General features: G+C 38.0%; 2 protein-coding genes across 2 annotated transcripts; both read right to left on the reverse strand.

The window, feature by feature from the left end:
• Positions 1-7,285: 7,285 nt before the first annotated feature.
• alpi.2 (alkaline phosphatase, intestinal, tandem duplicate 2) lies at positions 7,286-14,931 on the reverse strand (the record flags this gene model as incomplete). Its single annotated transcript, XM_084116638.1, has 11 exons — positions 14,842-14,931; positions 14,644-14,760; positions 13,301-13,416; positions 13,033-13,207; positions 10,208-10,380; positions 9,970-10,095; positions 9,685-9,754; positions 8,896-9,045; positions 8,628-8,807; positions 8,040-8,159; positions 7,286-7,548 (listed from the first exon to the last, which is right to left on the reverse strand). The coding sequence occupies exons 1-11, from the start codon at positions 14,918-14,920 to the stop codon at positions 7,286-7,288; spliced, it is 1,569 nt and encodes a 522-aa protein (XP_083972764.1). The 5' UTR covers positions 14,921-14,931.
• Positions 14,932-15,314: 383 nt separating this feature from the next.
• Positions 15,315-24,345, reverse strand: alpi.1 (alkaline phosphatase, intestinal, tandem duplicate 1). Its single transcript, XM_084118454.1, has 10 exons — positions 24,233-24,345; positions 23,848-23,967; positions 20,953-21,068; positions 20,415-20,589; positions 18,872-19,044; positions 18,282-18,416; positions 18,124-18,199; positions 17,640-18,050; positions 16,949-17,065; positions 15,315-15,840 (listed from the first exon to the last, which is right to left on the reverse strand). Exons 1-10 carry the CDS (start codon positions 24,318-24,320, stop codon positions 15,569-15,571), a joined length of 1,683 nt encoding a protein of 560 aa, XP_083974580.1. The 5' UTR covers positions 24,321-24,345; the 3' UTR covers positions 15,315-15,568.
• Between the last annotated feature and the right edge of the window lie 254 nt (positions 24,346-24,599).

Below are 24,599 nucleotides of genomic sequence, written 5' to 3' on the forward strand. Positions count from 1 at the left end.
GTCAGTTTTTCTTTAGATTGACTGTAAATATCTAACAGCCAACTGAGGCCTTTGTTTGGCTCAGTATTGCAATCTTCTGTGGTCTTCTATTGAGGGAAAAACTGTATCTTCTCAGGTAACAAGTTTTCCTATTGCTTTTCACCAGAAAACCAAAAGATCTTTATATGGGATACATGTTACATAAACCTATTCAAGTTATAAATACACCTAATGTGAGTATGTTGTTGAAGAGCAGCCTTTAATAGCAATTTCAAAAAAGATTGTGTTGCATTATGCTTATTTGTGGGCAGGTTGTGTAGTAACATACTCAGTTATGTCACTGTTCACCTCTCAAGTTAGAGGAAACGTGGGCTGGTTTTCAGCGAGGGTTGCAGAGACCCCGACACAGCACCGTTTCAGTGGTAATGAGAGCATTTCACAGAGAAAAGTTGTGTGAGTATTTGCTCAGGAGAGACCACTGATGCTGTAAGGCATATAGGCTACCTAAAGCATTCTGAAGATTTAGGATTATTTGGTTTGTTCTCTTAGATTGTGCCAATGCAAGTTATATTTACCCTCACCATTAGGGTTGGGAATCGTAAGAAATTTTCCGGTTCCGGTTCCGATTCCGGTTCCACCAAACGATTCCGGTTCCGGTTCCCATTCAATAAAAAATATTAAAACAACTAATAAAAAATAGTAGTAAGGGAAAAATCCACAATCCTTTTTGTTTTTATTTCTTATACTTTTCAAATGAGTTTAACAGACTGGTAATGTCAACAAATTCAACATATTGTTATGCAATTTTTGCAAAAAAAATATTCGTTTTTCTGAAGGAAAATAAATGTCTGCATTCTCTAGAATAATTTGGGACCTCTCCTAGCTTATTGTATCTCCAGCAGTGGAGAATACCCTCTCAGAAGGGGTAGAATATGCTTGAATGTAAGATGTGTGTAGAACAGATTATTTTTTAAATCGTTCTGAATGATTGATTCATAAAGACTTTACTTGTTTCATTACTGGATAAATCAGCGCTCTAGCAGTTAAAGGGTTAGTTCACCCAAAAATGACAATTCTGTCAGTAATTACTCACCCTCATGTTGTTCCAACCGCGTAAGACCTTCGTTCATCTTCGGAACACAAATTAAGATATTTTTGATGAAATCTGAGACCTGTCTCACTCCTCCGTAGGCTGCTAGGTGACCGAAACTTGCTGGCCCAGAGATCGTTAATATAGTCCAAGTGACTACAGTGGCTCAATCTTAAGTATATCAAGCGACGAGAATACTTTTTGTACGCAAAAACAAACAAAAATAACAACTTTATTCCACTATTCATTTCCTTCTTCTGGACCTCTAGTTGGTTCGCGTAGTGTTTTTGCACAGCGCGTCTGTGTTACACGTCACCACGTAGGCTCACTATTGGCCGACGCTGGTCATGTGTGTGATGCGTGATGACGTATAACACAGCCGCGCAGCGCAAAAACACTACGAGGCCCAGAGAGAAGGAAATGAATAGTGGAAGTCGTTATTTTTGTTTGTTTTTGCGCACAAAAAGTATTCTCGTCACTTGATATACTTAAGATTAAGCCACTGTAGCAACTCGTATCAGACTGTTACATCCCAGATGAGAACCAGCTGCAGGGCCCCCTGGGACGTCATGAACGATCATTCCCAGCGGACCTCACAAACAAGAACCTCGGCCTCGGCCCCGAGGAGATGGCACAATTTCATGTGCCGGGCAGTCCTAGCCGCCTGCATAGATAGACATTGCCCTAGGATGTGTGAACCGGATTCCAACCTATGTGAACAGCGCCGGCAGGCTGCAACTGTCTTGCTCCTGTACCTACAGTCAAACTCTTGGATAGGCTACACCCCTGCGTGCAACTGAAGAGCCGCAATATACCGTTGCTCCAAGAGACCAGCGGGTTTCCTCAGCCAAGCATTACTTCTCGGGGGAACGATGGAAGCTTGAAATCCCCACACCCTGAGTTGGAAGCGCCATCCACGCTTGGAATTCCTCCAGCCTCCAGGTGGCGTCTCTTCTTGCGTTCAAAGCTTCTCCACTTATCTAACAGCCCATCACAGGTGGATAGTGTCAGATGCAGCCACTTCTTCACCGTCCTCCTGATCTTCCCATCCAGGTCATGGAGTACACTGTCGCTGACCCCACTCTAGTCAGCTTGGTAGAACAGCCATGGAATGGCATATTGATTAAGATAGGATCACCCTCTGACAAGGTTTAAGATAGGATTTCCCAATTTTCCAGTATCAACTGTCAAGATCCACCGCCAAGTCAGGCCTTAAGATCCATCCCCAGATTTTATTTGCCATGCTAGTTTCCTGAAGGGTCTTGCCCCCAGAAACCATGGGGTGCAGTCATTGAAGAACTGCTGCAGGGCCTGACGAGAAAGCCATGACACTTTCTAGGTTGGATGCGATGGCCAGTAGGAGGCACAGGTTATGGGCCATATCACTCCATGATCCTCCGATCAGCACAAGGTCATCAGCAAAAGTAATAGTTACTACTGAATGATCCGCCACAGTGTACCCCTTACAGGAGCGTTGAGAGCATGGATGAGGTGGTCTATGGATAGGTTAAATAGCATGGTAGACATTGGATCCCCCTGCTTGGCACCTACCCTCACCTTGATATCGGTCTCGTCACGTGTCGCACTGTTCGCTTGGATCTGCTGGATCAGACCTACCACGTGAGGATCCTGGTTAATTCTCCCAAGAACTGACAGTATATGCTCATGGGAGACGGTATCGAACGCCTGTGCAGAGTCGACGAATACTACTGCAAGAGGGCAGCTCTCTTCTTTGCAGTGGCGGATGAGACCTTGCAGCACCTCAATGTTCTCCGCACACCCAGGGATTGGATGAAACCCCCTTTGTCTATGGTGAATCAGACACGCCTTCAGCCAACCATTTAGCAATCACCCTATTGAAGAGCCTTAAGATCATCGACCCAATGGTGACCAGTTACTGATTTCCATCTCTGCATTGGTTCAGATGTCTTAGGAATTAGCACAGTATGACTTTTTTTCAGACGTGTGGGGATGACACCTGTGACCCAACCCATGTTGAGCAGGTGAGTGAGGTTCTCACAATTGGGATCCCACTTGAGAATATCCCGCTTCTCAATCCCATCTGGGTTGACCTTGACAGGTTCCCCTGTGCTCGGAGAGTCTCAGAAAAAGCTATATATTGGACAAATCAATTGGATAAACGGTAAATTCAGTTTAGTTAACTAAAGTCATTTATTAAACTTTAAACTTTAAATCAAAAAATACATTATTATTATTATTTTTTTTTTAAAACATCGATTTCTTTTGTCCTCTTCCAGAAAGGCCATGTTGGTCAACCAGCTCCATAAACTAACAGCAGGTACCATGAGTCTGCCAGGACAGGCTGACTCAGCACAGCCCAGTTCGATATTGCTACAGACACTGGTTTTATGAGATGACTGATGCACTGATTAACCACAGAGGGTGAGGTCCGCAGATTAATGGTCTTTTGAGAATCCCTTACATCAGCAAAACAATTTGAGTGCTATGTCTGAGTAGAAAGATCAACTGAGTATGAGGGTACTATATGATGGTCCTTTCGCAGTGTGATCTACAAATTGCTTGTTAAAAGTGTGTGTGTGTGTGTGTGTGTGTGTTACCTCCATATGTCTTGTAATAACAGAAACTTCATGCAAACAATCCATCCCTGAAATGTAATTTGAAAATATGAACTTTGATTGTCATGCCTGTCGGACACCATTCCTCCTCATTTGATAAATGACTGTTAACTTCTTTACACTCTTAAAAATAAAGGTTTCAATAGGGGGGTTTCATGGTGATGCCATGGAAGAACTTGGGTTCCTCAATAGTTCTTAAAAAAAAACATGTTTTTCTTTTTGTGAAAAGCATTATAATAATCTAAAGAACCTTTTGTGCAATTGAAAGTTTCCATGGATGTTAAAGGTTCTTCATGGAACCAGTTCACAGTCTGACTTTCTCCCAAGGTTTTCTTCTCCATTCTGTCACCTGCAGGGGCGGACTTTACCATTAGGCAAAGGTGGGCAATTGCCTTGGGCCCCGAGCTACCTAGGGGCCCCCAAAATGCCCTATTAACTTATGCTTAAGTTTTTTTTTTTTTTTTTTTTTAATTACATATTTCTAAAACTCCATTTGCGAAAAATGGCATCAATCATTAGTGTCGCAGACAGGAGGGGGCCCCCCGCCTCACTACATTGGACTATTCCATTATCTCACTTTTACTGCGCATCTGCGAAAGTGACAAGGCTGTGCCAAAAAAACTGACGGAGAAAAAGAATTGACAGACAGAGTGTACAGAGTGACAGACAGAGTGTAGGCTACAGAGTAGTAGACAGAGTAAAAATGAAGCGAAGCTAGCTACCCAAGCAGTGCTGAAAAAAGGAGGAAGCGGGAGGAAAGCAAAAAGTCCGAAAAAGTGCGCGGCGCGAAAGATAAACAACACGCAGTAACAGGAGGACTGGGAAATACACAAACAGAGCAAGACGAGTCTAAACGCGAAAATTTTAAGTTTCGAAGTTACCCAAGCGGCTCAAATAAAATAAAAAAAGTGAAAAGACGCTGATAAGTATTTGGGAACGCTGCCAAAGATGACAAACTTTTTTAGGCTACTGTTGGGGATTCAGATCAGGAACAACAACGTCCAACGCACAGAAAAATCGTGAAGCAAAGAGGACACGGAGATCGACAGACAAAACTGAGCAGTTTATGAATCATGATATTTAAAAAAATCTCAGCTCTCAGATTCTGTCAATTCTATTACGAAATTCAAACATTTATACCGTTTTGCCGTTTTAATGTGACGTGACAGATTCCTATAGCGGCACGTGAACTGATCATCTCTACCTAATAGTAAATAAACACGAATTAACAATGTTGAAAGATACCGTATAACTTACCGAAATGTATATTCCTCATTCATAATATCGATCAATAAGTGTTTTTCAACCGCGGAAAGAGGTAAAACAGCTGGAGAACAATCGTCACATAACATTTACCTCGGGAAAGCCATTTAATTGGCTAGAAAAAAAGAGCTATAGAGAGTATTTGGCTAAATATGTGTACTATATTACTTATTTTAACCTTAAATTATACCAGATGATAGGGCTTTTTTTTTTTTTTTCTTGAGAAAAAGTAACGCCTGTCTTGTGAAACGTTACCTAATATTTATCCAAATGAGTCAATATTGAATCAAATCACAAGAATTGAATCGAAATGGTGAAATTTGCCAAGCAAAAAACAAACAAACAAACAAACATAGCTTACCAGAAATTGTACCATGTAAACATTGTAACATGTTTCTGTTTAGGAGTAAAGAAGTGTAGCCTATGCAGGGTTTAAAGGGGACGTTTTTTTCTCCTCTCTAACCTTTACTTGGATGGGTAGGGGCCCATAGCCTACCTTCGCCTTGGACCCCCGATTTGCTAAATCCGCCACTGGTCACCTGATGGAGTTTGGGTCCTTCTCACTGTCGCCTCTGGCTTGCTTAGTTGAGGACACTGAATATTCAGCAGTATAACTGATTTGACTGCACTGACGCTATTGGATGAGAACTGAACTGAGATGGATGATGACATCCCTGTTTTCTCCAGAGCTGCTTTATAACTGACTCAAACTCATGTCATCATTGATGGTGTTTACTTATTAAAGGGGTGGTATCCCTTTTCACAATATGTAAAATAAGTCTCCGATGTCCCCAGAGTGTGTATGTGAAGTTTTAGCTCAAAATACCCCACGGATATTTTTATATAGCATGTTAAAGTTGTCACTTTTTGAGGGTGAGCAAAAACGCACCGTTTTGTGTCTGTTCCTTTAAATGCAAATGAGCTGCTGCTCCCGGCACAGGGGGCGGAGCTTCAAGAGCTTGCGCTCACACACACACATGCACTGAAAATTTCAAAAACGTTTAGCCTGAAAACCGGAGTCAGACAATGATGGAGAGACTCAAGAAGAAGTGACAATATGTAGACAACATTTCTGAATGGTTAGTTAATGAATGTATGTAGCTTATGTGTAGTTATCTTCTAGTCATTGATTAGCATATTCTGTCTTGATCATCTATAAATCGTGTTCAGGGGGCGGGGTTTATGTAAATTTTAGGGTTGGTGATGTCACTAACCCGGGAGGAAGCTCGTGTAGTCCTTACCAGCCGTTTGTTGTAGGCCTTAAAAAGCGATTTCTTTAAAAGCATATATATAAATATATCTCCCTTTGCTTTGAACTTTGAGCGTTGTAACTTTTCAGATGTTGTTTATGCTCAAACAGCAACATTACACACTAACTAAAGTTAGAAAAGTGAAATCATAATCAACCACCCCTTTAAACAGAACTGAATCAACACTGAACTTTTTATTTGATACATTGCAATGAAAACTTTTTCAGAAAATAGCACAAAATGGAAGAAGTTCTGATTTATTTCTTGGAATTTTATTATTTTAGAGGTAAACTATTTTTTAGCCATTATGATGTAGTGTCAAAAATGCTTTTATTATTTTTTTATTTGACAGACTCATTAGAAAGTGGCATTAAATGGATGATGAATTTTCATTCGCAGGTACAAAAATAACCATCCTTGTATACTTTTCAGCTTCATAAGACTCAAAGAATTTTCATTGTATGGATGAAGGTTTGAATCTTTCTTTGAACAGTTTTCAATCTCACGTAGGAACTTACAAGACACAAGGTTATCTGACATTTGAATCGTGTACAATGGACACATGATGGCTTATAGTTGAATTTCACAGTACATTTACAGGATTTATACATCTTAACTCGTATGAAACAATAGCAGAATTGATATCTTTCAAACCACTTGATTTCTTTTACCTGAAGACGAAGACACCAGTGAATCACACTGTTCCCAATATCCACAATATATATAACACATCATAATAGCCAGCATTTCGAAGGTAAATATTTGAGGTAAATATTTTATTTAAACATAAATTAAGAGGTTTATTTTTATATACAATACATATAATTCAGTGGTTTTAGAGAATATACAATGTAAAGGTAATCCCAGTTTCTAGATGCAATCTAATGTCAATCAGTTTTTTCCCATCACTTTGGTGCAACAATCTCTTCAGAAGTGATTCATGTCCTCACAGAGGATTTAAAAGAAATCTCAACAACCAAACTTTATTTGCAAACAGTGTAGAAGTCATCCTACTATCCTCCAGTTGTCTATAATGCTGCAGTTGGATTGGAAAAACGTGCAAATGTATTCTGACGTACAAGCTAAAATTGGCAGCGTTAGTGACATTATATCAGGGCTGTGAGTGAGGACAGCAAGCTCAACATCAGAACCAGGAGGCTGAACTGAGTGCAGACTCCATAGTCATGCAGGCAGTCGGTGTATGGCTCAATACAGGCGGCGTAAGCCATGGCGTGAGGTATGTAGCTCTGCTCCTGGACTCCGTGGAAGAGGTGGGCCATTGGGCCTTTGGCAAAAATGGCAACATCCTCAGAGCCATGAGTTTCTGAATCAAGAGGTACCGCAGCCTGCTGAAGATATTCATTACTGCCTGGGAACAACATATAGAGTTATTATTTCATTTATCAAATTATTATGTAACTGATTAAAGGAATATTTCATCCCAGAGTTAAAATGTCCAACCTAAAAGTTCCGAAACTAACAAAAAGCACAATAAAATTAGCTATATTCTAAGTCTTCTAAAGCTATATGATAGTATAGTTCGATGAAAACATAAATGTTTGTGTTCCTCATACAAACTATTATTATGATTCAGTTCCATTCTAAGGAAAAGAGCAGCCTGGAGATTCTACTAAACTTCTTATTTTTGTTTCATTCAAGAGAGAGAAAGTTTGAAACAACATAAGTAATGACAGAACGTTTATTTTTGGATGAAGTGTAGCTTTAATGTGTTGCTGTGTTTGCAGTAACACAAATGACCACAAGATGGGGCGTCTGTATTTTCAAAACAGAGCTTGTACCGTGCACTTAAAAATTCTGTTCTGCCCTTGAGGGTTAAACAATTAAACTCATAAAACTTACTTGAGACCGTGCTATTCATGTCAGGACGTGTATTATTCGTATCAATCTGGTATCCTGGACCGTTTCCGTAAAGCGCATTAGTAAAGCTCTTACCATCCTCAGCTATTGAATAGGAAGTGCCTAAAATACAAAGAAGTAAATAAGTTGTTTTTAATCCCAATGTGCCCTCAAATTTGTTCTTGTTTTTTGAGAAAAATGCATTCCTACTGGCAAATCATTTGAAACCTGCGCAGAAATAATTGTCCTCCTTCGGAAAACTCACATTTTTTGTCATCATTAACTCACCTTGGAGGACCTTCTTTCCTCTCTAGAACAGAACTGAAGATATTTTGAAGGATTTTTTCAAACGTGTTTGTCCATACAATGAAAGTCAATGGGGTCCAAAATCAACAAAACTGACTTTTATTGTAAAAAAAAAAAAAAAAAAAAGAAAATCCAAAAATATCTTCTTTTCTTTTTTCACAGAACAAAGTCTTACAAGTTTAAAACTAAAAGAGGGTGAGTAAATGATGACAAATTTTCATTTTTGGGTGCACTATCCCTAATTTCAAAAGTTGTGGACATACAGAAAATGTCGTTTTTGCCTACCTAGCACAGGATTGCCCCTGTAAGAGTATCCACCGAAGGAAAACACATGGGAATGGTCGGCAGTCACCACGGACAGGGTGTCATCTTCACTCGTCAGCACGGCCGCCCGCGCGATGGCCCTGTCAAATTCCACAGCCTCAGTCAAAGCGTACTTGGCCTGGCCTGCATGATGGCCATGATCTATTCTCCCACTTACAGGAAAGAAAACACACAGAAATAAGTACGCTCGACTCAACACATCTTAAGGGTTAAGCAATAGAAACGACACTAAATATCCTCTTATCTTCAACAAAGAGGTAGAATCCTTTAGAGTTTTTGCGAAGAATCTTGATGGCTTTTTCCACCATCTCTGTCAACGATGGGTCCATTGAAGGGTTGCGCTCCAGCTCGTACCTGGTGTCCTTTGGTTCAAATAACCCTGATCACAATGAAAACAACAGTATTGAGCAAACAAACCACATTGAGAAAAACCTGGAGTCAAAAAGTATATGGACACTTGTTTTCAGCCACCGAATAACAAAATAAAAAAGGTAATTTCGACTTTTTATCTCGCAGTTCTGACTTTTTTCTCTCGCAATTGCACGTTCACTTCTTGCAATTCTGACTTATTTTCTCAGAATTGCGTGATATTTACTCGCAATTGCGAGTTATAAAGTCAGAATTGTGTAATAGCTAACAAAAATTTCCTCAGAATTGGACTTTATAACTCACAATTGCAAGTTTATATTCTGAGAAAATAAGTCAGAATTGCGAGATATAAACTTGCAATTGCGAGACAAAAAAAGTGAGTTTATATCTCCAGAGTTTATATCTCTCAATTGTGACTATTGCAAGTTTATATCTCTCAATTCTGATTTCAGAACTCGCAATTTCAGTGTATATCTCACAATTGTGAGGGAAAAAAGGGTCAGAATTGTGAGAAAAAAGCCGCAATTATCTTTTAAATTGTTCTATTGCTTCCCTACAAAAGGTTAAAGACCACTGATATAACTCTTATACTGTAGGATCAGCATAACAGGTGGAATTTTCCTTTCCAAATGGGAAAAGGCGGACTTACCCATCAAGTAATCGGTGTTGTCCTCGTTGACAGCATCAAACTCTTCTTTATTCCACACATATTTGGAATTCTAAAGAAAGGAGGGGTTGTTAAAGGTGAAGTTCATCCAAAAATACAAGTTTTGTCAAATGTTGTCCTAAACCTGAATGGCTTACTTTCTTCCATAGAACAGAAAAGGAGATTTCCAATGGGAAACAAAGTAAATTAGTTCTGGAGCTTCGTGAGGGTGAATCAACGATGACAGAGTTTTCATTGTTAATGTATTTTGGAAGGGGTTTGACTTACTTTTCTGTTTTTTAACCACTCTTGAACGAGATCTAGTTTGTCTCCTCGGCTCCCCGTAACTGAGGAGTATTCAGGATCAAGGGTTTCATTGGGAAACATGTACGTTCTGCCACCTCCTAAAATAACCTACAATAAAATCATAGAGGGATTTCATAAGTGAGACATTCAGATTGACAGCATGTTCGATAATCGACAACTTATCTATAGTTCAATGTTCTGCGAGGTTATAGGGCCTTACGTCTATATCAGTGTTATGGACGAGTTGGTACGCAATGTCCTTGCACCCCCCTTTGACGGCTTCAGTTGTCAGCTCTTTATCGCTGTACCAGCCTCTTTCAGGAGTGTGGGAGTAGCTGGCGGCGGGTGAAGCATGCTGGACACGTGCCGTGCTTATGATGCCAACAGACTTCCCTGAAAATTACCAAACCAGTCATTTATATGGATAAGGTATTCCTTTTCAGCCTTCAATAGGTGTTTAGATAAGAGATAATAAGCCTCAACTGCTCATTTAACCATAAAAGACATATATAAAAAGAACAAAGGGTTCAAAGTAGTGATTGATTAGTAAACAAAGCGTTCTAACAAACTGTTTAGTCATTAGTTCAAAGTTTGCCTGCAATAAAAAGTAGTAGTATTTTTTTATTGAATTATCCACCAATTTCTATAGTTATCAAAATCCATGTAAGATCATAGACTAATAAATTTCTACCCCATTTTTCTATCTGTGAACATTTTGGGTGACTAAAGGTGTTTTAAAATCAACAGGTAGACAACCTTAGGATAAACTTTTCACATCTTGCTTAATAGAGTGAGAAAGATAATAGAGATAATTGCCCAAAATAAAGTAACAATTACACACAAAAAAATCGCTATTCAGAGAAATAAAGTTGAAATTACGAGATTTAAAGTGCAAATTGTGAAGTCTCAAATATAAGAAATAAGCAATTGTGATACTCTGAAGTTTAAAATGACGAGAAATAAAGTTAAAATGTTAAGATTTTAGGTTCAGAATGTGTGATATGAAGTTGTAATTTCGGTAGTCACAATGACGAAAAATAAAGTTGAAATTGTGAGATTTAAAGTCGTAATGGTAAAAAAAAAAGTACCAATTATACTAAAATTGCAATTTAGATATTAAGAAATAAAGTCGCTATTGTGAGAAAAAAAAGTTTAAATCGTGAGAAATGTGAGGTTTAAAGTCGTAATGTTGAGAAATAAAGTCACAATTTTACTAAAATCATTATTGTAAGAAAAAAAGTTGAAATAGTCAGAAATATAGTTGAATTTGTCGAGAAATAAAGTTGAAATTGTGAGGAATAAGCTTGACATTTTGAGGTTTAAAGTCGTAATGGTGAGAAATTAAGTCGCAAAGTCGCAATTTTACTAAAATCGCAATTGAGATATTAAGAAATAAAGTTGAATTTGTGAGAAATATAGTTGAAATTTTGAGGTTTAAAGTCGTAATGGTAAGAAATAAAGTCGCAATAATACTAAAATTGCAATTGAAGAAATAAAGTTGAAATTGAAAGAAATAAAGATGAAATTGTGAGAAATATAGTTAAAATTGTGAGAAATATAGTTGAAATTGTGAGGTTAAAGTCGTAATGATGAGAAATAAAGTCACAATTATGAAAACTAAAATCACAATTGAGATATCAAGAAAATAAATTTGCTATTGTAAGAAATAAAGCTGAAATTGTGAGGAATATAGTTGAAATTTTAACGTTTAAAGTCGTAATGGTAAGAAATAAAGTCACAATTATACTAAAATCGCAATTGAGATATTAACAATTAAAGTCGCTATTGTAAGAAATAAAGTTCATATTGTGAGAAATATAGTTGAAATTTTGAGGTTTAAAGTCGTAATGGTAAGAAATAAAATCGCAATTATACTAAAATCGCAGTTGAGATATTAACAATTAAAGTCGCTATTGTCAGAAATATAGTTGAAATTGTGAGAAATATAGTTGAAATTGTGAGGAATAAGCTTGACATTTTGAGGTTTAAAGTTGTAATGGTGAGAAATTAAGTCGCAAAGTCGCAATTTTACTAAAATCGCAATTGAGATATTAAGAAATAAAGTTGAAATTGTGAGAAATATAGTTGAAATTTTGAGGTTTAAAGTCGTAATGGTAAGAAATAAAGTCGCAATAATACTAAAATCGCTATTGAGATATTCAAAAATTAAGTTGCTATTGTAAGAAATAAAATTTAAATTGTGAGAAATATAGTTAAAATTGTGAGAAATATAGTTGAAATTGTGAGGTTGAAGTCGTAATGATGAGAAATAAAGTCACAATTATGAAAACTAAAATCACAATTGAGATATCAAGAAAATAAATTTGCTATTGTAAGAAATAAAGTTGAAATTGTGAGGAATATAGTTGAAATTTTAACGTTTAAAGTCGTAATGGTAAGAAATAAAGTCACAATTATACTAAAATCGCAATTGAGATATTAACAATTAAAGTCGCTATTGTAAGAAATAAAGTTCATATTGTGAGAAATATAGTTGAAATTTTGAGGTTTAAAGTCGTAATGGTAAGAAATAAAATCGCAATTATACTAAAATCGCAGTTGAGATATTAACAATTAAAGTCACTATTGTCAGAAATATAGTTGAAATTGTGAGAAATATAGTTGAAATTGTGAGGAATAAGCTTGACATTTTGAGGTTTAAAGTTGTAATGGTGAGAAATTAAGTCGCAAAGTCGCAATTTTACTAAAATCGCAATTGAGATATTAAGAAATAAAGTTGAAATTGTGAGAAATATAGTTGAAATTTTGAGGTTTAAAGTCGTAATGGTAAGAAATAAAGTCGCAATAATACTAAAATCGCTATTGAGATATTAAAAAATTAAGTTGCTGTTGTAAGAAATACAATTTTAATTGTGAGAAATAATTATGAGGAATAAAGTTGAAATTGTGAGGTTTAAAGTCGTAATGGTAAGAAATAAAGTCGCAATTATGAAAACTAAAATCACAAATGAGCTATAAAGAAATACTCTGGGAATGAATGGCAGTAATGGGTAGACTCAGGCATTGGGTCTTCCTTGCCATTACCTGCCATCTTGGCCCGATGAAGAATGGATTTGACCTCGTTGCCTTTAGCGGAGCTGCAGTCTTTGCGTCTGGCGGCTGCGCTGAGACCCAGAGTGCCGTAGTTTGCCTTCACACCACAGAGATAAGCAGTGGCTGTCGCTGCGCTGTCAGGCATCTGCTGGTCCACGTTATAGGTCTACAGCGGGGGCAAACACACACATCTGCATTATTAAGAGTCTTCAAGTCCACAGTATCAGCCTCTTCTGTCCGGCCAGTGAGATCTCTGCACCTTGGAGAGAGCGAGATGAGGGAACGTGTCCATGGCTAGGACACTCTCCTCTCCGGTCTTCCCGTCCATCTGTCCCTTCATGATCCTGGCTGCGGTTACAGTGCTGATGCCCATGCCTCATCGCGGGACAAAAACAACAGGTTACACTACTTTAAGGCGCACAAGTATACAAGTATTATTGGTAAACATCCTATCAGAGTGTGATGATAACACATGCATGATTGATTTATGATTTATTGATTATCTTAGTCCATATAATATTATACATTTGATCTTTGATCTAAATATTATGTCCTTTTGGTATTATCCATAAGTTTTATAACATTTGATAAATTAATTGAACAGGCACAATTGACTACATCCAAACAACATGCGTATACTTACAGTAAATAATCTTATTATCTAATCTAAAGTCTTGTAAAATCTCATATCTCAGGACTTTGACAGCGGTGATTTACACGTGAAATTTAAAGCACACCACATAAACCCAAGCAAGGTCTTGTGCTATATTCATTATGTAATATGCAGTAACATTGTAATAATAGTGTAACTTTATACACTGTAAGTTGACTTAACTTAAAAAAGGGAGGAAACCTGTTGCCTTAAAATGATTAAGTAAATAAACTTAATGCGTAATCGAAAAAATTAAGTTATGTGGAATTAAAAAAAAAAAAGTTAAACTTTAGTTTAGTTAGTTTTAGTTTCTTTTAGATATTTCTATTTAGCTTTAATTTATTTTTGTTTTAGTTTAAGTTCAAGTAATTTTAGTACTTAAACTTATTTTAGTTAGCTTATATATAATTTGTTTTAAGTTTGATAAGTTTAATATTTTATTATTTAGATTAGTTTAGTTTTGTTTTATTTTATTTCATTTGGTTTTATTTTGCTTTATTTTTTTTATTTCAATGACCACAAACAATTTTTAACAGCACAGATTGAAGATTTTTCCAGCTGATAAACTATAAAAACATTGACAGCCAATCAGAATCCACCCGACTTTAAAGAGCTCAAGCATTTAAAGTGGCAGACAACATAATAAAAGCATGCAATTATAATAAACAGAGCATTATTATCAGTTGACGTGGACGCTAGTTATTATGTTCATCTTTATAGTTATCATTGTTGATGTAAACGGCCTTTATGCTGCAGAAATTAGTGTCTAAAATATATTGTAATTGCATTTATGTTCCATTGCAAACAACTGCTAATTTCGACAAGTTCCCCAAATCTGTGCACCACAATAATTGGTGCATCTCTGCTAAACTGCTACGAAATCTGTTAAGATTATAAAAATATAAAAGAAAACAATGCAAAACCAAGAAACAAGGTTCTGTGTAACTCACCATCTCCGAGGAAGAGGATGAGATTTTTAGCACGGTGCATTTTGGGCATCATGGAGAGGGACACATCGAGAGCCTCTTTAGCCTTCCCATACCAAAAGTTTGGGTTCTGCTCCTCCACTTCAAGTTAATTCCAGAAAAGAAACATGGTTTCATTATCTTTGTTTGGAGAAGAAAGAATAACTGTGGCATAGCACTTACCAGGAGAAGCGGAGAGACATCCATCAAAGGCTGCTAAAGCAAATACTCCAATAATCAGAAGAGTCTGTGTCGTGGCCATGGTTGGAGCGACTGCTTGACAGCTCTGTCAAACTCGTCCATTCCCTTCTCTTTATAGTTTCCCCTCAGACCAAAGGTCACTTGTACTGTTGATCATGTAGCCTACTTATCACGAATGACAATTTGACATGATATGAATGCTGATCTGAAAACTGCACTGGCTTGAACAGATTTTTTGGTTCTGAACTGCACTGTTGTTAACTAAGATGACTACTAGATAAGTAAAATGGCATTAGATAATATGTTTTGTTGTATGTATTTGCTTAAAACAAGCTTAATTATCTGCCAATGGGATAAGAAAAATAACACGTTACAGTAATAATCACTTATACGACAGCAATTATGAAAGTGCTATTTAATTGATAACACCGACAAAATGACTAATGTTTTCTTTTAGAAAGTTTATTGATCTCACATGTTTGAAATTTATAATCACAGTGCAAAAGAGCTTTCCATTGCGCAATATATACAAAAAAAAGTCTGGTTATAAAATAAATGTAAAAAAAAAACAAAAAACTTTTTACATTTATATACACAGCATTGCACATCTGCAGAGAACCAAACTTCAATATAAACAATTTGGGTTATACGTCTCCGAAAAAGCCCAAAAAGAGTCCCGGGGCCTCATTCGCTCATGTAATGGAATCTGTCATCTTGCGACAAGCCAAAACCCAGCGGTTAGTGCGATAAGAAGCCCTGAGAGAGTGTTTCTACAGCCACCAGAGTCATGAAGACGCAGTGGGCAGTTGGTGTACGGCTCCAGGCATGCTGCGTACGCCATGGCGTGGGCCACGTAATTCTGCTCCTTGACCCCATGAAAGAGGTGAGCCATCGGGCCTCTGGCGTAGATAGCCACATCTTCCCCTCCGTGTGTCTCTGATTCTAAAGGAACCGCAGCTTGTTGCATGTACTCTTCATCAACTACAAGCAGAATAAGATCATCTATGATAGTTGCATATAAATATATATACACTCGTAAAAATAAATGTTCCAAAAGAGCCATAGAAAAAGCATTTTTGGTTCCCCAAAGAACCTTTCTATGGAAGCTTGTTACCGTCATGGAATAAAAAAATAAAAGTAATGATGACTTCATTGTGACATTTCTCTCAGAATTGAGAGTTTAGCGTCCAGACATGTAGAAATTACTGTAATTACAAGATTCCGGCTTGTAAAAAGCACTCACGTCCTCGCAGAACTTCACAACTTGTAAACTGGGAATTTCCTGAGAGCTCCGATTTGTACCGCCTGACCTCTGTACCACATGACCTCTGTACCACCTGACCTCTGTACCACATGACCTCTGTACCACCTGACCTCTGTATCACATGACCTCTGTACCACATGACCTCTGTACCACCTGACCTCTGTACCACATGACCTCTGTACCACATGACCTCTGTACCACCTGACCTCTGTACCACATGACCTCTGTACCACATGACTGCTGCAGATTAATACTGCCATTGATAGTGTTGCCATAGATAATAAACTTACAATTTTGCAAGTAATATCTTAATATCTTAATATCTTGCCAGATATAAACTTACAATTGCGAGTTATAAAGTCTGAATTGTGAGATATGAACTTGGAATCACAAGTTATAAAGTTCGAATTTGCAAGACAAAATTCAAATTGCGAAATATAAACTCTAAATTGCGGGTTATAAAGTTCAAATTTCAAGATATAACCTCAGAATTGCAAGTTATAAAGTAAAACTTGCGAGATACTTTGACTTTTTTTTTCTCAGAATTGTAAGATATAGACTCCCGATTTTGAGATAAAAAAGTCATTTTTTATTCTGTGGTGGAAACAAGCTTCCAAAACTTTCAGTGATCGGTCCTTAAAATATATATTTTTTTTCTTACTGCAAAGAACTTTTTAACAATCTAAAGAAGCTTTTTCCACTATAAAGAACATTTAGTGGGATGGAAAGATTCCATGGATGTTAAAAGTTCATGGAACCCAAAGATGCCAATCAACAACTTTTATTTTTAATAGGGTACAGGTACTAAATTATGTGAACACTTACAATAATCCACTGCTGAAACGTTTCCTCTTGTTCCGTTCACATGATTGTATCCTGGTCCGTTAGCATACAAGATACTAGTGAATGGAAGACTATCCTCAGCCTTCTTGGGTGCCAGGCCTGAAAGACAAATAACAAGTAAAAAAGTGCAAGAAGCTCCTTGGGTTAAACCTAAACTCAAACCTAAAGTCTAATTTCTACTGAAACATGTTTAACCCTCTGGTGCTCTTTGGAAATTTTTTACGTATTGGTTTAAAAATAAACATTTCTCAATCGGAATGGTACAAAACTTGGTTTTGGCACTTGCTATGTGAACACACACACACACACACACACAAATAATAAATGAGAAAAATCACGGATATGATTTGAAAAGGTTAAATTTGCTTGAAAAAAATAGTCACTTGAACTCATCGTGGTCAAAAATTACTGCATTGAAAATATTAAACAAATTTCATCTAGTGGAAATGTTTGGTACTGTGCACAAACAAACTATAAAATCCACTAAAAATGCAAAATATGAATATGCTAAGCTAGTATGTTAATCAGTTAGCTTGCTAACCAAAGGCTGAAAGCACAAAGAAAGTCACATATAGGGAGGATCTAGAGTACTTTTGACAAAATTAATAGGTCATGTTAGTATACCTTTCTTAACATTGTCATAATTTGAATGCAAAGACAGGAAGTAAGCTACCAAAAATAGGGTTCCCTCGGGGAGTGTTTCCACCAAAAGTGAAGACATGGGAATGATCTGCAGTGACAACAGTGAGAGTGTCCGATTCGCTGGTCAGCTCAGATGCTCTCTGAATCGCCCGGTCAAACATGATGGTTTCAGTCAGAGCAAGCTTGGCAACCCCGTCATGGTGTCCATGGTCTATTCTACCTCGTAAAACGCAAATGGAGATGTGTTTCACTGTTAGCAGAATATCTTGATAAAGCAGTAACACAACAGCAAGTGATAAATACTCATCTTCCACAAAGAGAAAAAACCCTTTAGGATTCTTGCTGAGGATCTGAATGGCTTTCTCTGTCATGTCCACAATAGAGGGGTCACGGGTGCGATTCCTAAACACTTCAAATCTCATATCTTTGGGTTCAAACAGACCTAAATGAGAAAAATGAATGAGAATATCTTCGTGGCAGACTGACAACGCAGAATCCTTGTGAACTGGCATTACCCATCAGGCAGTCTGTTGTTTTAACGTCCACCGCATTAAGCTGCTCTCTGTTCCAAACATACTGGGCGTTCCTTCCCTTACACACAAAACAGATAAAGATTGTAGCAGGGGTTTACAATCACAAGTTGTGCTGGGATAAATCGATTTCTTGGCGATACCTTACGAGCATTTAGCCAAACGTCAATGAGGTTCCTTTTGTCTTTGCGATCCCCTTTGCGAGAGGATGAAGAGGGGTATTCTGGATCAGGCGTACCCTTGGGTGTCATGTACATGCGGCCGCCGCCAAGAATTACCTACAACAGAGACAGATATATGACATTTACTAATGACGTTTAGTTATTTCACTGATGCATTTGGTATTTAAATGATGCCATTGTGTATTTAAGTCACTAGAAAGCTACTTTGAACCTTTAGGTTGCCAAGCTGCAAGCTAATAACCACACACTTCATTTTCATAAGGGTTACATCTAGTTTGTCAACTAAAAATGAAACTGTGACCAGTCTGATTAAACGAGTTAAAGTAGAGATGTTAAAAATAGTGGCTTCTTGATAGCAGTATCAAACTTGAAACTCTATATAGTACAAATAGAATATAGTACAGTACAGAAGGCCTCGAAATGGCGAATCATTTTTGTGATTCTGTTCATTTATATGAACCATCTGAACGAACAAATTCACTATAACAAATCAGACATTCAAATCACAAGCAGTTATTTATGAACTTCTGGCATGAAACATTGGGGCTCACATCAATGTCGGTGTTGGTCACGAGCTGCGTGGCGATGTCGGAGCAGCCCTGGCGGCGGGCGGAGGAGGGCACGTCTGCGTCGCTGTACCAGCTGCGGCTCACGGAGTGGGCGTAGGCCGCGGCGGGTGAAGCGTGTTGGACTCTGGTGGTGGTCACAATGCCCACAGACTTTCCTTGATATACACACAACCACACACCATCACATCCCGCATGAGTAAGGCAATCTGCACTCTTCAAAATAAAGCTTCTTTATTGGCATCTATCCCAGACTGCAACATAGTGTCGCCCAGATCCGGCCCACATCTGGTACGCGTGTAATCCACATGTACCAGATGTGGGCCGGATCTGAGCCGACACTATGTTGCTGTCTGGGATAGTTCAAAATTAAGAACCTTTATTATCCCTGGAACCTTTCCATTCCACAAAAGGTTGTTTAGATTATTAAAATGTTCTTCGCACTAAGAAAAAAAAAAGAGGTTATTTTAAGAAGTTTTCACTGAAAGTTGCTTTTGGGGAACCAAAAATGGTTCTTCTAGGGCATCTAGGACCCCTTATTGGAACTTTAATTTTTAAGAGTTTGTGGCAAGGGTGTATAGTTACATTCAAGCTATTTTAAAGGTGCTCTAAGCGATGTCACGTGTGTTTTTAGGCCAAAATATTTTTTGTCACATCCAGCAAACATCTCCTCACTATCCGCTAGCTGCCTGTCCCCTGAACACACTGTAAAAAAACGCGGTCTCTATAGACTCCACAGGCTCCACAAACGGCAAGAAAAACAAACTGGCCCAGCCTGGACCACGAAACATAACAAACAGTGTTCCAGCCAATAACCGACAAGAATTAATTGGGAGTGGGGGTTGGGGGGGGTTAGTGCGCATGCATATGAAGGAGGGTGTGGGGGGTGGAGGAGAGAGAAGAGAAGTCCTAGACAACGACAACGACTAACGTTAAAAATGTATATTCTTGAGAATTTTGATATGGCCGACACACGACCAAAGAGACAACGTTCCGATGAACAAATAACAAAGAAGAGGGTAAAGGAGAGGGAATGCACAAAGTCCCGAATTTACATCGGAAAAGCGTTCAGAAGGTGGCGAGAACTCCGCCGGCAGAAGGGCTTCCGATCCGACATTCAGCTGGCTCTGTTTTTGCCGGACAGGGTAATTCCAGTTTGCTTTTTCTAAATGGTTCATGACTGTTTCAGGAAGGGGGGTGGGGGGGCGGGATGAGGAGGAGGGAGGGTCGAGCTAGCCTCCGTTTTGTTTGACAATACTTTGAACGTCAACAAGAAGTGACGTCACCCAACATCGCTTAGAGCCCCTTTAAGGCATGAATAAATAAAAAATTCACAGGAATTTTTTTTTTTTTTCATTTTTAAAAAACGTTTAAATTTTGGTGATCAAAGATGAGTTTTAAGTGATACAATACAAGACAAGACAAGACAAAACAGTCCATATGACTTGTGCACTATTTTTGGGTGAACTATCCCTTTAAGAACAACCAACAGCATTGTGATAGTGAGGCTAAATGGAAAATAGCTAACCTTGTGTTTTGGCACGATGCAACACTGAGAAAACCTCATTGCCAAATGTTGTGTTGCACTCATAGGCCACGGCTTTGGCACTCAAGCCCACCGTCTTGGCATTGGCCTTCACACCGCAGTGGTACGCCGTCGCTGTGCTGGCACTGTCCGCCACTTGCTTGTCAACACTATACGTCTGTTTGGAAACACATCACATAACTTTAAATAATTACAGCGTTAAAAACAGACTGCTGTTCATAACTAGACAAACAAAATCTCCTCAGTCCATCATTCCCTCTCCCTCATGTGTGTTTTCAGGAGCACAGGTTGCAGTACTCTCTGAATTCCTCAGGATTTTTATTTTTTTTTACTTTGTTTGCTATTAAAGGTGGCGTTTGTATTTTTTACGATAACCAAGAATCTCAATATGGAAAATGAAAAATGCAATCATAACCAAAACATGGCTTTGTCTTGCATAACTAATTGTTACTAATTGTTACAAGTAACTCTTGTTACTAATAATCAATTCGGCTGATTACGGAAATGAGAATCTTTAGACCTTTGACAGGGCGACATATGGAAACGTATCCATGGCCAAAACAGTCTCCTCCCCCGAGCGTCCGTCCATCTGACCTCGCAGTATACGGGCGGCTGAGACCGTGGACACACCCATCCCTGAAGGATGAACACACACAGTCTGCTGTCACACATAATATCACAGCTTGACCCTGAGCTCAAAACCATTCATAAACTCTACAGTAAAATATGGGGTAAGAAGTAACAGGTATGCGCGTAATACACAGTCAACCAATCATTATCGCAAAACAAACCCCAACAGGTGCACATTATCCCACTTATTATGCAGCTACTTACCAAATAAAACATACATGTGTCAATAAATCAAGTATTCAAGAGAGCAGTGTAAAAATTGTCATAGAGATAAAGCAGTTATAAACCCTTAGTGTAGTGTACTTCACAATTTTAGAGTACCGCAAGTTAAGTAATCGGATTACTTTTTTCAAGTAACTTGTAAAGTAATGCATTACTTTTAAAATTACAACAAGATATCTGAGTTACTTTTTCAAATAAGTATTCAGGTTATTTTGTTTCCCCATGTATTGCCTGACCGCTCTCCTGTCCTCATGTTGAGGGGAATCGTGAGTAAGTGCAGAGTTGTTGTGTGTGAACATGATGTAATTGTAGATCTAGTAAATGTGAACATTTACTCATCTCACTTGCACAAAACACATTCAGTATTCCTCAAAATGAAGGAAAACAGTGAAATGCAAACTCAGAATATTACAAAAATCTGCAATAATTACATGTTAAATAACACAAATATACAGTACTTTATGTATTTAATCTCACTTTATTAACCAATGACTACGAAATGACTACATAAACATCACATTTGTTTATTTTTGTTGTTTTTATTGCTGAAGTAAGAGTGTTGATCTTTCTTCTTCTTCACTCCAGAATGGCAGCACAGCTGAAAGGTTTGTTTGAGCGGCGCCCTCTACTGTACAGGTGTGGATTTGCCTTTCCTTCAGCCTGAGGCTTATTCATTTCACTTTTGGTGCGAATGAGCCTTTACATTTGCCAAAAATATAACTTTTTGTTATTAAAAAACTAACAAGCAAGCCCAGCCCAAGAGAGAAAAGGTAACACAAAAATAACGCAACATATTAATTTCCATAAAAAGTAACTTAAGTAACACAGTTAGTTACTTTTTTTAAGGTAGTAACGCAATATTGTAATGCATTACTTTTAAAAGTAACTTTTCCAAACACTGCTTAGAAGTATATTTAAAAAGACTATACTTGCAGATAATATAATATTGATTAAATAAAAGGCCACTTAGGTACTCTTAAAGAGAGAATACTTTCATGAATGTTTTTTAACACACTTAGTACAATTTAAATAATTTTTTTAAAGTCCCCCTCAAGTCAATCATTTTATCCCTTAAAACTAATCTTTAATCACCAAAATGACACATTTAAACGTTTTTCCTTGAAATAAATTCTTTATGCCTTAAAATATCTTGAATGTAACTTGACACCCTTCCCTCATTTAGTATGCGCGGTTCTATGAATATGCAAATGAGCCCCGCCTCCACTCACTCACTCAGCTCAGAGATCCACTGGTTGACGATCACACGTTGATCTGATTGGTTACAAGGTAGTTTGTGACGTCAGAAACACCAGCGATTTCAAAGCGTGTTTTTGAGACTGTCTTTGGTTCACTGCAGTTTTAAGGAGAAAATACTCAGCAATGGTGTCGACTTATGAATTTACACATGGTTTGTCTTAAAGCACATTAAAAACACCACACAGACATATAAACTACATTAAAAGCTGGATTTTCACCACAGGGGGACTTTAATAATCTTTTAGATTCGGAGATCGACTATTTTTGACTGTCAAAATGCCGGCGGACAGAAACAACAGCGACAGTGAGTTGTTCAAAATCTTTCTTTTTAGTAAACTCTGTGTACACACACAATGTTCTCAATGCTGGAGTTCATGTGTAGAGCCCCTGGTGATACTTCCAGCACAGTTTCATGTTGTGTCGAGCCTTCTTAGTGTTTTAAAAATAGCGATTTTGATGCCATCATAGTCGTGCCCCATTCACTCCCATTCAAAAGGCAATTTGACCGAAAACAAAAATATGGTCAATCTTAAAAGTGGCGTTTCCATCCTAATTATGCTTTTAAATGAAAGTTTGCCTCGGGTAGATTCACAAAAAGACCCTAGGTTGCATTTTGGCGAGAGTTACGCTTTAAGTGAACTATTGCATTTAATATAAATTTGAACTATAATACATTTTCATTGCAATTAATTTTTTTCCAGTTACTTCATCACTTCATTACTTCTTATGCTAAAGTGTGTATATTAGTGCTGGGCAACTAGCATCCAAAATAAAAGTTTGTGTTTACATAATGTATGTGTGTGTACTGTGTACAATTATTTTGTATATATAAATACACACACATGCATGTATATATTTAAGAAATATTTGCATGTACAGTATATACTGTATATATATTTATACATAATTTATATTATATTTAAATATAAATATTTATATATAAATAACACATTTGTCTTAAATATATACATACATGTGTGTGTATTTATATATACAAAATAATTATAGACAGTACACACACATACATTATGTAAACACAAACTTTTATTTTGGATGCGATCAATCGTTGCCCAGCACTAATACACACACACACATATATATATATATTTTTTATTTTATTTTTTTGAGATTTGAAATACACTAAGCCTTCAATATCATATTTTATAAATCTGATATTGAAGGCTTACTGTATTTCAAATCCAAAAAAAAAAAAAAAGATGAATAATTACTTAGAAATTGTACTGTTGTAATAAGAAGTGTAGTTTGATGGGCCGATCCACTGTGTTAAGTGGTGTTGCTAACTCACCATCGCCGAGGAAGAGGATGGTGTTTTTGGCGCGGTGCGCTCGCAGTGGCAGCGTGAGGGCCGTCTGAAGCGTCCTCCTGGCCTGATCGTTCCAGTACACCGGCTCCTTCTCCCATTCATCTACATACCAGAACAAACATGACGCCTTAAACAACTTCTCCATCTCAGAAATAGCGTTGGTCTGAGGCAGTAACTCCACCGCAAACCTGCCCTGACAAGACCTGAGCGACTCATAGAGCCACCCAAACACCAGCTCTCGAGGATCCAGATTCAGCCCACACACCTACATGCGAAACACCCACGAGCCTGAGCGTGGACATCATTACCTGTCTACCCACCGAGCGCTAATTTTAGCGGTGTGGACAATAGGAGCGCTGTGTCTTACCCACGGGCTCAGTGCTGCAGCTGGTGTTCAGGAGGAGGAGGGCCAAAAGGAGCAGCACCCCGGGGGCCCGGCTATAAACCAAACACATCCCGAGACGAGGAGAAACGGAGAGACTTCAGTGCACCTCGACGCTGGAAAGGAGTGTCTCCAGCAAACCTCCAGCCCCTGCTTTTTAAACCCAGGGTGTGTGTCACGCCGGGGCCCCAGACAGCCCATAGGCTCGTGCTGACGGTGCGGGACCACACAGGGCCAGGAAGCCCCTCGACCTCTCTCACAAATCCGACGTTTTTGTTTTAGAAGACTGCCCTTCCTTGTTTCTTTTCTTCCTTTCCTTTTCCCAGCTCTCCTCTAGGAAGCCGAACGGCCC

Source organism: Abramis brama, assembly GCF_963993115.1.
Source record: "Abramis brama genome assembly, chromosome: 6".
NCBI lineage: Eukaryota > Metazoa > Chordata > Actinopteri > Cypriniformes > Leuciscidae > Abramis > Abramis brama.

Coding starts and splice junctions, on each gene's coding strand:
- alpi.1 (XM_084118454.1), bottom strand. CDS start 24,320: ATGTGTTTGGTTTATAGCCGGGCCCCCGGGGTGCTGCTCCTTTTGGCC. Junction 20,590..20,952: donor CATATGTCGCCCTGTCAAAG/GTCTAAAGATTC, acceptor GTTTCCAAACAG/ACGTATAGTGTTGACAAGCA. Junction 18,417..18,871: donor TGACCAACACCGACATTGAT/GTGAGCCCCAAT, acceptor TCTCTGTTGTAG/GTAATTCTTGGCGGCGGCCG.